The sequence below is a fragment of the Pelmatolapia mariae genome, linkage group LG8 (assembly GCF_036321145.2).
Source record: "Pelmatolapia mariae isolate MD_Pm_ZW linkage group LG8, Pm_UMD_F_2, whole genome shotgun sequence".
Classification (NCBI taxonomy): Eukaryota; Metazoa; Chordata; class Actinopteri; order Cichliformes; family Cichlidae; genus Pelmatolapia; species Pelmatolapia mariae.
Genome location: NC_086234.1, coordinates 6,977,889 through 6,993,559, shown reverse-complemented (window position 1 = coordinate 6,993,559; position 15,671 = coordinate 6,977,889). Strand labels below are relative to the sequence as shown.

The 15,671-nt window shown below is 38.5% G+C and overlaps 1 protein-coding gene across 15 annotated transcripts in view; it reads left to right on the top strand.

Moving 5' to 3' along the window:
• The window catches only part of ank3b (ankyrin 3b), a 178,108-nt gene that overhangs the window by 41,766 nt on the left and 120,671 nt on the right, over positions 1-15,671 (top strand). For 5 of the 15 annotated variants that reach the window (XM_063482621.1, XM_063482627.1, XM_063482625.1 and 2 more), the window contains exon 1: positions 9,031-9,208. The exons of 1 other annotated variant lie outside the window; for it this stretch is intronic. In XM_063482621.1, coding sequence (XP_063338691.1) covers positions 9,092-9,208 — 117 coding nt within the window. In that variant the 5' untranslated portion in view covers positions 9,031-9,091. Of the gene's footprint in view, positions 1-8,743; positions 9,209-15,671 lie in introns of those variants that run through there. 9 more of the 15 variants (XM_063482634.1, XM_063482631.1, XM_063482632.1 and 6 more) reach the window with 3 other exon arrangements.

Here is a 15,671-nt window from a genome sequence, read left to right as displayed (position 1 = left end):
TTGTGTATTTAGTAGAGACCAACAACTGCTTGGATTTGCAATATTAACAGCCGTATTTGCAGATTTTTATATATCGGTGCAAACCAGAAATTTATTGGTCTTTAAATGTAATATAGTAATATTTATTATTGCATGATAAAAGTAGATCAGAGTATAATAATTACTGCACGATAAACCAGATTTTTGGCCGCGAATTTACTCACACAGACTTAAATATTCCCGGCAGTTTACAGATTATGAAGGTAGCACTTGCTGTTTAAAGTCACCTAAAGACTGCCAGGGAAAAATCTTCACAGGATTTCTGACTCCAGCTTCACTATCTCCAACTTTGACTGATGTTTGATGTTATTCTTGTGTTTGTACTGAAGCTGTGTCATTGAAAGATGTTTCAGGCCTCAGTCACAGAGCCTTAGAAACCATTCAGTAACATCCTGGCAACCACAGGTTGCTAGATAAAAATGTGTATTCTCCAACTGGTTTAAGAGTGATTGATGGGGGTTGCTGGCTGTCGCAAAGAGAGTGCTTTACCAAAACCCTCTTATCGTAGCTTTGGTCAATAGCAGATTGTTGTAGTTTGCAGGAAAAATGCCATCTTGTCTGCAAACACTGGCCAACTTCTTGCTAAGCGGTAGTCAAACCTGGAAAAAGCGTAAACTTTTGGTTCTTGTTTATGCTTTGTGTTTCACTATTGACAAATTTGACAATATGTTAGTGACCAAAGCAACCACAAGAATGTTTTTGATGTAGTACCATGTACCTCTTTGCAATCAGTTTCACCTAACGACTTTAGGGAATATCCATCTTTCCCCTAGTGACCTGTGGTTGCTAGGGAGCCCCAAACCTGTATCTAGGCCTGTGTAACTGAAGCCTTAACGAATTACCTGACAAGTTGGTCATCCAATTAATTCATTTATTTCAAACAATAACAAGATAGACAAACAAAGAAAAGGGACAAAGTGAAAAAAGATAGAAAAGTATGAAAATCAGTATGGTTTACAGCAAACAACAATTCTGAATGACTTTCCATTAGGACCACATCCCCTCCACAAAAGTTACAGAAAGAAAGTTCCTACAGAAAGTTCCCAGCTCTTGTATTTTATTTAAAATAAAGAATTGGATAGCTTACAGTATGAAGACTTTGTCTAAAATAAGTGTAGCCGAGCAGTTATCTGAGATGACACGTGCATCTAAATGATGTTATTTTTTATAAAACCCTGACTTCACGCCTAAATCCACTAAGATGCCGATGATGTGCCAAGTAAGATGATCTCTTACCTTTGACCTCTGCATTTTTTTAAAATTCATTAAATGCCATGCAGTATTTAAGTCAGGATTCAGCAGCAGCAGCTCAAGGCCTTATAGTCTTCTCTGATTGGTCAAAGTTTCCATTTATACCTTTTTTCATGTCCCTTGGTGTGTGAATTTCCAGTGTTCTCTGCATCTTTGACAAACTCAGATGCAGGCAGATACTGGTTGGACCAGTGCAGGAGTGCCACTTATTAACAATAGGACATCCGGCTCTCCTGTTGTTAGCGATGAGGCTTATCAGTCAGCAGATACCCTGGCTTTTAACACAAGTTGAGTTCAGTATTGATTACAAGATATAAATCACTATAATTCTGGAGTACCTGAACTAATAAAAAAAAGAAAGAAAAAACTGTGAAGAAAATATGCTACTGCGGTGGGACATTTTTGTTTTATTGAGGCTCAAATTGGTATATTTGCTTTATCCTGCACTGGTAACATACATTTTTCACATTGGCAGCTCATATTTCTGGGTGTGGTATTGTGGTTTGGGGAATTCAGTAATCTGCTTATGGTGTTGTTTGTGTTCTATGCTCGGTTTCTTCTGCAAACTAAGATTAAGAGTTAAGAAGTGCATGAATCAGCGATATTAAACTTGAAATATTATTGTTACTGGAGTCGTAATGATTCCCGTTTCTGGCAAGTGGAATTTGGGATCACAGTGAGGTTGCATATCAAGTTAAAGATTTACTGCATCAAGTTTGATGTCCTTTCTTCAAACAGGATATTGTATCAGGACATAACTCAGGGCAAATGAGTGCTGTATTATAGAGACACTTAAATTTAATGAACAAGGTGGAGAGTTGTGCTCCAAATGGATTAAGGATACCACTCGGGATCATTTAGTGAGTCCCTGAAACTCCATGAGGTATATGTACACTAATGGAACATCAAATTATCTGATGCTTTTGTCTTGCTGTTGTAATCCTCACCCACCTGGTGCTCTGGTGGAGGCTGAAACAAACTCTAAGAATGACTTTAATCTATGTTCAGTGCCTAAACACTTTCCTCTGTTTCCTCTGTTTCCTCTGGTTTGTGAGCAGGTGAAAAAGAGCATGTTTTTTATGTTGACGTCCTTGTGTATGTTAAGCGCTATGAATGAATGTTGCATTAAAAAACAAAAAACAGGAAAAACAAGCGAATCGGTTAAAAAAACCCGGACATATTCATGCGGATGCTAATTTGAGTGCTGTGAAGAGTCATTATTGACAGGTCCTAGCTCTTTATTTTATTTAAAACTAACTGAGAATTAAACTAAATTTGACTTTTTAAGTCATTTTCACATTTTACATATACAGGGACTGCATTAGGTTGTGCGTGAACGCCACTCAAACTTCTAAATATTGTATTTTGAACAAGCCCACAGGAAGATATTCTTGTCTGTGCTGTGCTGCCCCCAAGTGATCAGAAGAAGTGCAACTGATAGTATACAAAACCTGCATATTGCCAAATCTTTCACCAGCACATATAGACACCCACACAAACGCCCAGCTCTCATGTTTGGATCACAGTCATATGTGCATATTCCCTCGTGGTGACAGGAAACAGTCTCTGTGAGTTTAATGTCTGCACATTTGCTTCCGCTGCGTAACTAAAGCTGTGCAGGGACCTGGCTGTACAAAATTGATTTGCCAATAGAGGGAGCCAAACACCACAGTTGAATCACCTGTGGGAGTCGTTGTTAACGACATGAAACAGCTTATAATCCACTTTTAAATATATTCATTTTGGTTTCTTGTTCATTTTGTGCACCAGGGATGGATGTGCCCTGTTTTTTATGAAAGCAGATATGAAATTATTGGAGATAAACCTTTTCTTTTGTGCACAAACGTACATGAATGCAAAGGCACTCTCTGACTGCTGTTTCTAGCCCTCTGATATTGTTGGCTTTTACTGCCCATCCCTGAACAATTAGACCAAAACATATAAAATGCTGTCTAGAATGTTTGTGCAGATGAAACATGAGTGTTTGTTTCCTCCTTGATAGTTTGATGAGCTCTTCCTTTCTTTGCAAATGCTTCTTTGCAAATGATCAACCCAGGGAACAAAGTAGCTTGTGCATGCCCATATAAGTTGTAGAATTTTAAGGATTCTTATTCTGTTTTTGTTTTGTTTTTTTCATTTTTCTGATGCATTATTAGATGATGAAATGAGTTATAATTCATACATATTCATATGGATAGTAGTTGTTGTTTGGGGGCAATTTTATCTTGGGGAATTCTCTAGTTTTCCCTCAGGTCCATACTGTGATCATCTGCTATATTGGTTTCTACCCTGTAATGCACACTCCTCCAAGACTTCATTAACTGCAGTTTCATGGGTATGTGCACTGAGTAGTTTGCTGCAGGCGATGGTTAGATCAGCAGCGTAGGGACAGAAAGATTGATAAAAGAAAAACATCAGAGATAGACTGAAAGGAAAGGAGGAGATGATGAAAGAGTAAAAACGGGGGGAAATGCAGTTGGTTTGCTGCTGACCCACATTTGGAATCATGACATTTTTCCTGAGTGTGCTATTTCCTCTGTGAGTAGGCTGAAAGAAAGCCTGAAAGAAGGGTAATTTCACTGCAAAGACACCGCCAGAGACTGCAAGCAAAACGTGCAAACACCCTCGACTTTTTTAAAGAATAGTTTTAAACATCTGATCCGTGTACAGAGAAATCACCTGCTGTTAATCCCAGTTTCACAACAGACAAAAGGACTTTAAGGTCCAGTAATTCTAATTCATAAGCTCCTTTTACAGATGGAGATAATGAAGGATTAGTCCAATAAATCCTGATGTCACTGGCTGACTGATGACTTATTATGGTGCAGTAACTAGAGTTTAGGATGTGATTAGCTTGAGTGGAATTTTTGACTGTGGAGTATTTTCCTTTTGATTCTAAGGTTGTTTAAATATGTATCATGATAGTTGAGGGGACTGAAAAAGACGCTCAGTACAGTAAATGAATGGATCGACTGAGCGTCAGCATTGTTGATGCATTCCCAAATTGCGTATGCTTTCAGTCCTATGCTATAACCTTTGACCTGTTGTATTGGAACAGCTTTAGTAAGCAGCCCTGCAGGAGACAAGTGCCAAACTGGCTGAGTCCAATTCCCTCTAGTTATTGGACAATTGTAATTTACTGTCTCACAGCTAGTATTTGTACAGTATGACCTTTTGTGACATTCATTATCTATCTATCATTATCTTTTAAAATATTGTCGTTTAGTAACAGTGCAAATACTAAAGTACTCACTTGTAACATGTCTGTGAAATATTCAAATTCGGATAAAAATGCAACTAGATTTACAGGAAACCGCTGATCAGTATTCACACAGTGTTATCGTCCCAGGCTAAGGAAAAGAAAGGTTGCCAGAATTTTGTTGGTTGACTGGTCAGGTCATGTTCTGTGTGTGTGTGGATACATTGATGGGGGTTGGACAAGGATAAGGATTAAAAATAGTGCATTGTTTATTTGCAGTTTATACATCAGAAACTGTACAAATTGCATTTTTCAGCCATAGTTTTGAGAGATCTACAGACAGTGATGATAACAAACACTGAAAGTATGGCAAAGTCTGGCTGTTGCTGATTGTGTCTTTGCTTGGCTGTTTTTGTGAGCAGCCTGAAGCTTTGGCTGGCTTTGGCTGTGTTATATCACACACACACATGCACACATCTATATATGTGTTAAAGTTAAGTAAAATATTACAAAGAAACAAAAAAAATACATTATTACAATACTTAAAAATTTGCATATACATTAGTTCCAGTACCCAGCATTGAAGAACTATTTTAGCTGCTTTTACTGGGAAAACTGTTTCCTTCATCAATCAGTTGTTATTACTGGAAGATTAGCAAGCTTTCTTTACAGTAGCTATGCACATAGTTACCATTTGCAACTGAGTGATGGTGTTATTCACACTAGATGCAGTCATGATGTTTGTCCATTCACTCACTGGCTCGTAGCCAGAGGCAATATCTGGGGCACAAGCTGTAGTGCAGCTTAGCTGTTGTGGCTGCATAGATATACCACTCTAAACACCCAATTATGATATTAACACCTTTCCCATGGAGTTATCTTCAGTCACGCTGCATACAGTTAATAAAATTATGTCTTGCTCATTATGTCTTGCCAATCAAAATCATAAAAAACATTCTTGGGCCTAATTATAGCTTAGAAATATAGAAAGAAAAGGAGATAAAACAGAAGATAGATGTTATATGAAAAAAGGTGCTGTTTGTTCATATGAAACATTCTCTCCTCTCCTCTTTGTTATTGTCTGTTTGTAGGTAGGACCACCCTTTCAAAAGCAGCAAAAAATACAACGTTCTCATATCCCAGACAACCAATAGCCAGGCTCCTTTGCCCTCACGTGTTCTTACCATAGACCATCCCCCCGCCCATGTTGTTAATATTCAAAGGCTGCAGTATCCAGAAATGAGCTCATAGCAGGACTCATCACACACATCCTGGAAACCCCAAATAAGAAATGAAAAGATTTAGAAATGCATTTATGACATGATCTTTCTGACTTTACACACTGACTGTGAGGTATATACAGAAATATGAATGATCGTCATTTAAGGAGATGTGATGGCTTGTTGTTCATTACTCTTATTACCTCAGGAAACAAACTGGATCTCTGCTTCTCATTAATTTTATGCTGGTTGGTAATGCTTCCTTGAAAGTAGTTAATTGCCACTAAGGTCTTGTCATCCCATATCTGATTATTTTCATTTAAAATGAATATGTATCTCAATAGTATCCCAGTAATTGATCTGTTGGTCCGAACATGTCTGCATATAGTTTTTTCATTTAGTTCTACATCTGAAGTCAAAATGTTTGAGATTTACCAGGCTGTTATTTTTAACAGGATGACATTACACAGTATGTTACAATAAGTTTCTTTCATTAATTCAATATTCAATATTTTCTCAGTGTTCTGAGTATGATGCTGAAATATTTTGTGTGAAATCTCAATGCGTGCACCATTGCCAGTAATACAATGCCAGCAATATAATACAAGTTACCTTTGCGTAAGCAATGCTAACTAATCTGAATTTCCTCGTAGCAGTGTAGCATCTGGCACATTTTAAAGACATCCCACATATTTTATTAATGAGCAGCCTCCATAAAAAGATCAACATATAAGCCATCCTGTTTTAGTGTATACCAGGATACCAACATTTCCTAGTTACCACTGAACAAAAAGTACAGCGGAAGCCAGTGGAAAACACGGCCAACAGGGGGCGATGTAGAAAAAAGTCAGACAGTGTAGAAATAAATGACTGACATCAGCTAACCTTAATGTTCCAAAACATAGTATGCTGTAAAGTCGAGACACACATCCCCACTAGAATGTGCATTATCCCATATTTATTGCTATAAATGTTTATATCAGGAATATGGCATTCTGCTTTAATAGGCACAGAATACTTCAAAAAGAAGAAAAATTTATTAAACAAGGCTAAATGTGAGTGTGAATGCATGCTGTGTTTGAATCACTCTGTTCCAGGATTTGTTTGTGTAGGGTTTTGATATCTTCATATCATCATGACAACAAAAATCCAGTTTATCAGCTAGCACAGGTCCTCACCCAGATAGGACAAAATCAATTCACCAATTTGAGATTGAAGAGAGCTGGATATTCTGATCTAAAATCCATGGTACCAGAGCCAGCCCAAGCTTTGATGGGGTCTTAAGCACAATTTCATTTGGGGTCCCTGCCCACGCTTAGTCCCATCACCAACCACTGACCTCAGCACTGCCAATATTATCTGTATATTGCCATGGACGCTCATTTGTGCATTATGCATCGAGCACAGCCATTATCATGGCTTATGAGTGTCCTGGAAAGAAAAACAAACAAACAAAAAAAAAACAACAGGAGACCATATATTTTTCATTATTTTTGGAATGTGCAATGAGTCACAAAGAATTTGACATGGGTCTAAATATTTTTTTTTTTTACATAAGAATCCAAATGTAAAAACAGAGAATATTAATTAAATTAAATGGAAACCAACTGACTGGTGAGCAAGCAGTAGGCTACAGCCTGTGGTTTCCATAAAACATGACCGCACTAAGTTCACCACACCTTTAGAGAACTAAACGCTTCTTTGATGCTTCTGTTTAAAGTAATTGTTAGTTAATGCTAATAATAAATAATATGTAATTATTCCTAGAAAAATACCTTTATCCTGTTTTGTTTTTTTTCTTTTCAGACCAGAGCGATAAATCCTTTTTGAGACATATTTATCAAAATATTCCACTGTCATGTGTATGATTACTGTATTACTATATAAATATACATTTATCAATTTATCAAATGTCTGGTGTGACATTTCAGGTGCTCTTGGGGGCTCCCGCCAGCTGCTTAGTCGGCTTATGCCTCAGGCTGGCTCTGCATGACACAATAAGATTTAGCTCAACTTTCAAAATAAAAGCTTCACTTCACTACTTCAGTTGCAGGTTAGCACTGTTTCCTCACATTAAAAAGCAGTGGTAACATAAGTCACAAAATATACTTAGCTGTTATTATAACCTACAGAAGAATAGTAAGTGTGTGGATTTATATGTACAGTGCACCTTTATGCTGAATGGTTAGTCAAAAGCTAAGTTAAACATTATTATTGTAGCTTTGTATTAGATTGATCTCTGCGTAATACTTTGTGATTCAGACAGTTAAACTCTGATTAAACAAAACGTGGTAATGTATTCAACTGCCCTTGTTTTCATATGTAAAGGAAATAAAATGAGGATCAAGATGGCAAAGAGGCTGAAGTTTCGTAACCAGAGCGTCATGGCTGCAGACTTCTGCACGGTGTGATATGCTGGACTCCCATTGTGTGTTTGTACTGTATGTACCCTGCATGAAGTCTCATCTTCCTTTCTCTCTTTATCTCTCAGCCATAGCCAGCTGGTACTAAGCAGAGGTATTCATCCATCCCTACTCCCTCCTTTTTTGTGCTGTCCCAGCTGCTCTCTCTACCTCTCTCTCTCTCTGCCCCCTCCTTTTGCACCCCTCCCTCCTCTTCCTCCCCCTCCTTCTCCTTCTCCTATCTAAACCTCCTTTCCTCTGTCATTTCCCTGCTGTTCATGTGTCCCGGCGAGGCGTTGCGGACCAACCGTGTGTGTGTGCACATAGAGGATGGCTCAGTGCTCAGGTGCAGGCAGCAGACTTGGGGAACCAGTCAAGCAGGCAACAGGACCAGTCTTTACACCCAGACAGAGCTTTTTGCTGGACTGAGGGCTGGAGATTGAGCCCCCTTTTTGGACCTCCATCCCTGAAGCTCTCTTAATCTACCTGTAACTAAGCTTTCTTTTATACAGTATTCATTAACAAGAGGACCATTTCAACTGTGTGTGGATCCTAAATGTTTAAAGGAAATTCTTCTTTTTGTATTTGTTATAATTGGCACTCATTTACACTGTGAGCTCTGAGTGGAAGCAGCTGTCTTGTCAGCCGTGGATTTTGCAGAGGTGAAAGAGAGGAGTATGTCCTGTCTGTGCCATGCCCCAAACTGGACCTTAGTGGCTAGCTGCTGAGGGAAATAAGGCACAAAAGAGAGAGCCAAATCTTTAAAACGAGGACAGGAAAGTCCTCAGACAATCTCCCTCTCACACACCTGTGAGGGCTCACTCTCTGACAAAAGAACAGCCGAGAAGAGGAGGAACAAAAAGATAATTAGGAGCCAAGAAGATAAGGCTAAAGGGGAGACTTTGGGTCCAGACTCCCTTCCTTCATTCATCCCTCCTTTTTCAGTTCCCACCTGTGTGGATTAATTGGGCTGGAGAACCATGGCGCATGCCGCTTCGCAGCTGAAGAAAAAGGCGGACGAGAACCTCGCTGCAGAGGAAGAGAAGGAGAAGGAGAGGAAGAAGTCAAGGAAACGGTCTCGCGAACCGAAGAAAAAGGTAGAGAAAGACGAGGAGGGAAGGATGAGTTTAGAGGGATAAAATATGTCTTAGTAAGAGGGAAAGTAAAGGAGGAATGAGAGCTGACACACAGGGGGAAAGAGAAATGTTTGAGACGTGGTGGTCTAGTGAAGGCTAGGTGCTTCTCTTTTGTCACGATGCAGCCTCCCATCACACACATGCACACACATAATCATGCATGCACGTACGAGACACTCAGTGGGATAAGAGGGGTGGTCCCAGAGGGAATACTGTCGGGGGGTGAGTGGGGAAAAAAGACAGAAAGATGGATGTGCAGGGAGCACGGACAGAGAAGAAAGGAGAAGATAACAGGAATCAGCTACAGAGAACAGACTGGGATTTCAGGCAGCTGTGTCAGCTGTTGTTATGTTTTAAGTGACTTAAACTCACTGGTTTGATGGCTTTGTTGTAAAGAAAACAATATTTTGAAAATACATAAAAAAGGTACCACACATAGGGACACACATACTTTAAATCTTCCTCTCTTTAAGGAACTTTTTCAGAAGAAAACATAATGTCCCGTTTTATGCCATCACACCACATATTCAACCTCCTGTTTGACTGTGACGTGAGAGGTGTGGGACTTCGGGGGAGAAACGTGTACCCCAGCCAAAAGCGTCAGCAGTCACACCCTGCGGTTAGGTGTGGGCTGTCTGTCTGTGTGCGCCTGTACAGAAGTCATTGTGCAAGGACAAAGTTAAGACGAAATCACTGACACACAAAAGCACCTAGAAGATGATCAATAGGTCTGACTTGAAATCAATAAATATTCCTCACTGCATTGACAGCTTCACTTTGTAAACTATCAGTCTTTTAGCTGAAGTTGGACATCAGCGTCAGGTTCAGTGTTCGAATCCCCTTGACAACTTGCGCGTACGTGATTATTTGTCCAAATGCATCTTTGTTTGTGCTTAAAATGCTTCCCGTTTGCTCTTGCGTGCACATGCTGACATTTGGGCTTTTGTGTTTGTACACATTGACCAGCCCGAGGCTATAATTAGTTCAGGGTTAGCCACCTGTCACAGAGAGTCAATACCCCTGACCTCATTAACATCAAGGTCAAAATGGAGAGTGACATCACTTCCTAGGCCTACAGGAAGTCAGCTAGATGTGAGTTAGCTGTGCTCTCGTGGTGATTTCATTAATTTATTCATTGGCAATTAAGCTTTTATGAGAAGACATGGTGTAGAAATTAAAAAATAATAACTTAAATATGAAAGTTCATTCCTACATCTGCCACTAAATCATTTTCATAACAGATGTTTGCCCATATGTGCTTAAAATTCTTTAGTAGTCTCAGAGGAAAATCTTGCCTTAAAACGACCTAAGACATAGGATGCAGACTCTGCTGTTTTAGGAAATCTTTCCACTCAAAAAAATTGCGTAGACCGGACTAGAAACCAGACTAACTTTCATATGGCTATAGGAACCCTTCACTTCTCTTGTCCACTTTGAGCAAAATTGATTGGTTCATTGGAACAATTTTCTGTGCAGTGTCTTATGTTGGGTTTTGTGAGTTGAACAAATAGGACTTAAAATCTGTCTTTCTTTCAGTTTCTGTGGAGAAAATCCTTGAAACTAAGCAACAGATGAGATTGTGAATGCCACCTTAAATCAACTGTATTCTTTTTTGTTTTTATATCCACTCATCCTAATGGAAATGATAGGATGAGCGAATGCTGCAACTAATGGCTATTTTAATTATTTATATATTTTGCAGCTGGAGAAAATGGATTCACAAACTCCAGGAACTTAAAGTGATGTAGTTTTGTCACACAAACAATATAATTCAAATGTGTATTTTGACAGTAACTTAACTAAAAAATTAAATGTCAGTACGCTTTCCAAAAATGTAGTCAAGTAATCAGTTAAGCAAATAATACTTTCAACTCAAAAGTGAAACATTCAAACAGTCTGAAATGACACTAGTGCCATTTGGTCAGTTTTCATTATAGTTGGGCATGGGTGTCTCTCTGAAGTGTTGTACAATTTTCTTTCTTTCTGTGCAGTGTGTTGGCATCTGATAAGCCTTCAAACCCATTGATCTATTTCTCCAGCTGTTTTTCCTGGGTTATATATTTCTTGCGAAATTGTTCTTTTCTTGGAAACCTGACTAAACCTGTGAAACAGTGCTTTTTTTTTTCAACCCAGACCATGGTCTTTTTCTTAACACAAGTAGTTTGGTACCTAAACCTAGGTACCAAAACACATTTCCTCTCACCACTTCTTATCTCCCCCAAGAGGACTTCACTTTTTTGTGTCCATGAACACTTATGAATAGATAGGTTTTTCTATGTATACAGAAAGAGAAAAGTAGTGTCCCTGAAGAAATATCAATAGCATGAATGTCACAAGAATGTTGTATAAATGTATTTTTTCAAAGAAATTTAAAACCATGGGAATGTATTTATTGTGTTTGCCAGGTTGGAGTCATTCTTTTGAGAACCAGCAATGATCATCGGCTACGTAGAAGGGCAAATGCAGCAGTTTATGATGTGCCATAAAAACACTGCATGATAATGGGGTTTCATCAGCAAGCTGAAAGAGATTCAAGGATTTTTGAATCAAAAGAACTAAAACTGCAAGAATGCAAGCAGAAATGGAGTAGCTGAGGTTCGACAGCACAAGCTGAATTTGAGTCTGTTTGGTCACAGGTTTATGGTTTTACTATAAGGCAACAGGTTATGTTGATGTAGTATAATGTGTGTATTCTGACGTCAGCAGTTTCCCGGTGTTTGTGGCATAACCTTGTCATGGGGATATCAGCTATCACTGGCTCACTCAAGGTAAATCTATAACCCCGTCTGCCCAGGGCTAATTCTTGGCACCAGGGTGCAAAAAATATCTTCTCCCTCCTCGGCTCACATCGCCACAGTTATCTTTAACTCTCCTCACTTTACTTGATCTCTCTCTTTTCTCATCATCTCTCTCATACTGTATGCCTGAAATGGCTCTTCAATGTTGATTAAATAACACACTTTCATTTTAGATCATAAAAGAACAGCTAATTATAAAGAGTATCAGTATCATTGTTGGCTGTATGTTAAATGGGTCACTGGAGTCATAGCATAATCTACCACTAAGGATATTTAGCTGCTTCCCATATGCAGTATAAAAGATGGATGTAATAATGGTGATGTCTTGGTGTTTTAGATGTAGATGTGACACGTGAGGGTTGAGCTCTGGAGCTAGTGACTGGTTAGCTTCATATCTGAGCCATTAATGAGAAAATTCATGGGCTTAGTCAGAAGGAACAGAATGAACAGGGAAGTATTTTTTTAGGTCAGGGTCAAGGCTTCCTTAGACTTCTATAGAGCAAAAAATCTTTTTGCAACACCCTTTAGCCTTACTTACTTTAATCCTGCACAGTGCTGCTAGTCACTTCCTGTGGACAAGCCTTAAGGGTTGCTCTTCAAAAAAAAAAATATAAAAATACTTAAAAACTCTGGAGTAATTTTCATTTTATACAGCTGGTAATTTAGAAAAGTACTTTACTGGGCAAGTACTGCCTGCCTTGCTTGCTCGGCTGGAACACCACTGATCCCAACCTACAATACATTTGTTTTGTTTGTTTGTTTTTTTTAATTCAGTATGAAAATTAAAAATATAAGTGTTTGTTAGTAATGTTAGAATTAAACTTTCTGATAGTACTTTTTTTAACCTCATTATGCAGTGAATCATATTTTAAAAATATGATTCACTTCTTGACCAAGAGTTACACGAGAAGATTAATACCACTATTATATTATCTAGTTTAGTTATGACACAAATAGAAATGTCAGTTTGGCATTTTAAATCAAGCTATGTGCTTTGCAAGCTCACTCATGACTTATTTGTATTGCTTGCAGTTTTCCTTTTGCCACATTTTTTAAATAGTAGTCAAGATTGCACGAAATGTACATCTTTTTAACTCTTACTTTGTTTTTTAAGTTGCTTCAGTAATGGATTCAGAGCCTATAGATCTTCACTGCCGAGACTGTCCAACACTGTTGATGGTATGGATGTTACCAGAAACTGGAAAACAGAAGTCATGCATTAAGAGTTCCACTGAGATCAGTGCACTGAAGAGCTACCATTAATGCTATTAGATGCATGCTCCAGACAAACATGAAGCCACTCAGTGCTTTCAAGCCGGATTACATGAACAAGTTGCATCTCTTGTAGCAATAAAGTCAGCATGCTTTTCAGATTGGTCAGCTGGCTGGTAAACTGACTGGCTGAGTGGCACACTATGGTTAGCCTGATTGATTTATACATTAAGAGGCTGTTGGATCGTGTGTGACTGATTAATGCTCTGCTGTGTATTTGCTTTGTCAATAGTCTGACTGACTGACTGACTTAGCACAGCTAAAACTACACGTCACTGTCTTTAGCTCACGGTGGTGGATTTTTCTATGTTCTATGTTGGAAGCATAATGGACTAATAATACGATTTTTTTTTTTGTTGAGAAAGTAATTTTTGTGATAGTCTGTCTTCCAGAGTAGCAACAGACTAAAACCACTGTGTGGAATAAGATGGGCTTCAAGCCAGATTGAAAACACTACACTTAGTGAGAATTGTTGGCATTACTTATTCATCTCCTGGTTATTTCCTTTATTATTTTGGACACTGTGCTTTTAGTGATTGTGTTACTCCAGTTTGTGGCGGCTTTACTTGACCCCTGCCTTGTCCTCAGACTTGAAAGTCACACAGAGAGTCGGCAGGATACATTTAAATTCTTACCATGTATTACGTGTTTTAAGTCTCGCATGAGTTTGAAGTATATTTAATTATGACTCATGATCAAATTTAGGGAGTAAACATGATTAAAAGGGCAGGGGGAAAGTGTGATGTCTAAATAATCTATAGATCTATAGATAATACTAGATAAACAGATCAAATAAGAACAATTCAGTTTAAAAAATGGATGGTATAGACTTTTCAGTTAGCAACTTTATCAAGTCAGTGGTTTAAATTGTTTAGTTATTTGGTTTTACTACTAGAAGTGTCTGGAGAAATATCCAATTTTGCATCAGCATCAGTGTTAATTATTTAGCATTTTAGCATGCTAGTTTCATATGAAGATGCCAAACATAGTAAGCTTTATACCTACAAAAATATCAGCATTTTTAAGTTGTCATAACATGATGTTCAACACCTTCTTACTCGTCGATCATTGTATATTTGCACTTAGTGAGGAATTCCTTCTTTTCATAATTTAATCAAGAGAAACTCCATAGCTTCACTTTCCAGCATGCTGTGTGCCACTTAACTACTCTTTTGATATATGTAGGTAAAAACCAACAGCCAAACACCTGCGTTAGGAGACAGGTGGGATAGCAAATGGCATAACCATGCAACCTCCAATCTGAAAACTACGGAGCCCCTCTGATGACATGGTCCAAAAAATAAATAAATTGTGGCCACAAAATACCACTTCGTGCCCTCGAAATAGTATAACGTGCGCACGAAATGCTCATTTCTGGGCACGAATTGGGTATAACGTGGCAACGAATTACGCATTTGTGGCAACGAAATAGATAACGTGCGCACATCATATTGATACAATTCCTGGACAGCTGCATAGAGACATAAGCATAAGAGTAGGCTAAACCTATACACCATGGACAGAGACAGTCTGATTGAGTTTTATTTTAGGCTGGGAATGAGCTACAAATGCATTTTGAAAAGCCTGGCAATGCAAGGAACCATTATTATGGAGAGACATTTAAACAGGATATTAAGATAAGATAAGATAACCTTTATTAGTCCCACACGTGGGAAATTTGTTTTGTCACAGCAGGAAGTAGACAGTGCAAAAGTTATATAGCAATTATTATTATTGAGAGCCCAGTTGCTTTACAGACGTAAGTACGACCTGGACGCCGGGATAGATTTTATTGTCAACCAACTGCAAGGGCCTGGGAAGGATCATGGTTATTGGTCAAGTGTTTCGTGCCCACAAATTAGCATTTTGTGCGCACGTTATACCTATTTCGTGGCCTCGAAATAGTATTTCGTGGGCACGTTATACCCATTTCGTGCCCACGAAGTAGTATTTGGTGGCCACAATTTATTTATTTTTTGGACCATGTCATCAGAGGGGCTCCGTAGAAAACAGGAGTCACAAGACCTAAAACTGTTTGATTGGGTTTAGAAAAACACCGTATTTTGAGTAAAAATAGAACAGAAATGAAGTTCTCCTATCTGCAACACCTTTCTCTACTGTTTACACGGTTATACCACTTAGAGAAACTCTACACAGTTTTTGTATATTGAGGGATTTTTATGGAGCTCTTTGGATCCTTCAACACTTTTAGAAATAGCTAAGGAAGCAGCATCACATTGGCATTGTGATATCTTTGGGTCCTGACCAAGCATCAGTATGTGATGAGTAGCGTGTCTGGCATGCTGATACAGAGGGAGTATGGACCAAACTGCTAGCATGGCTATACACTGATA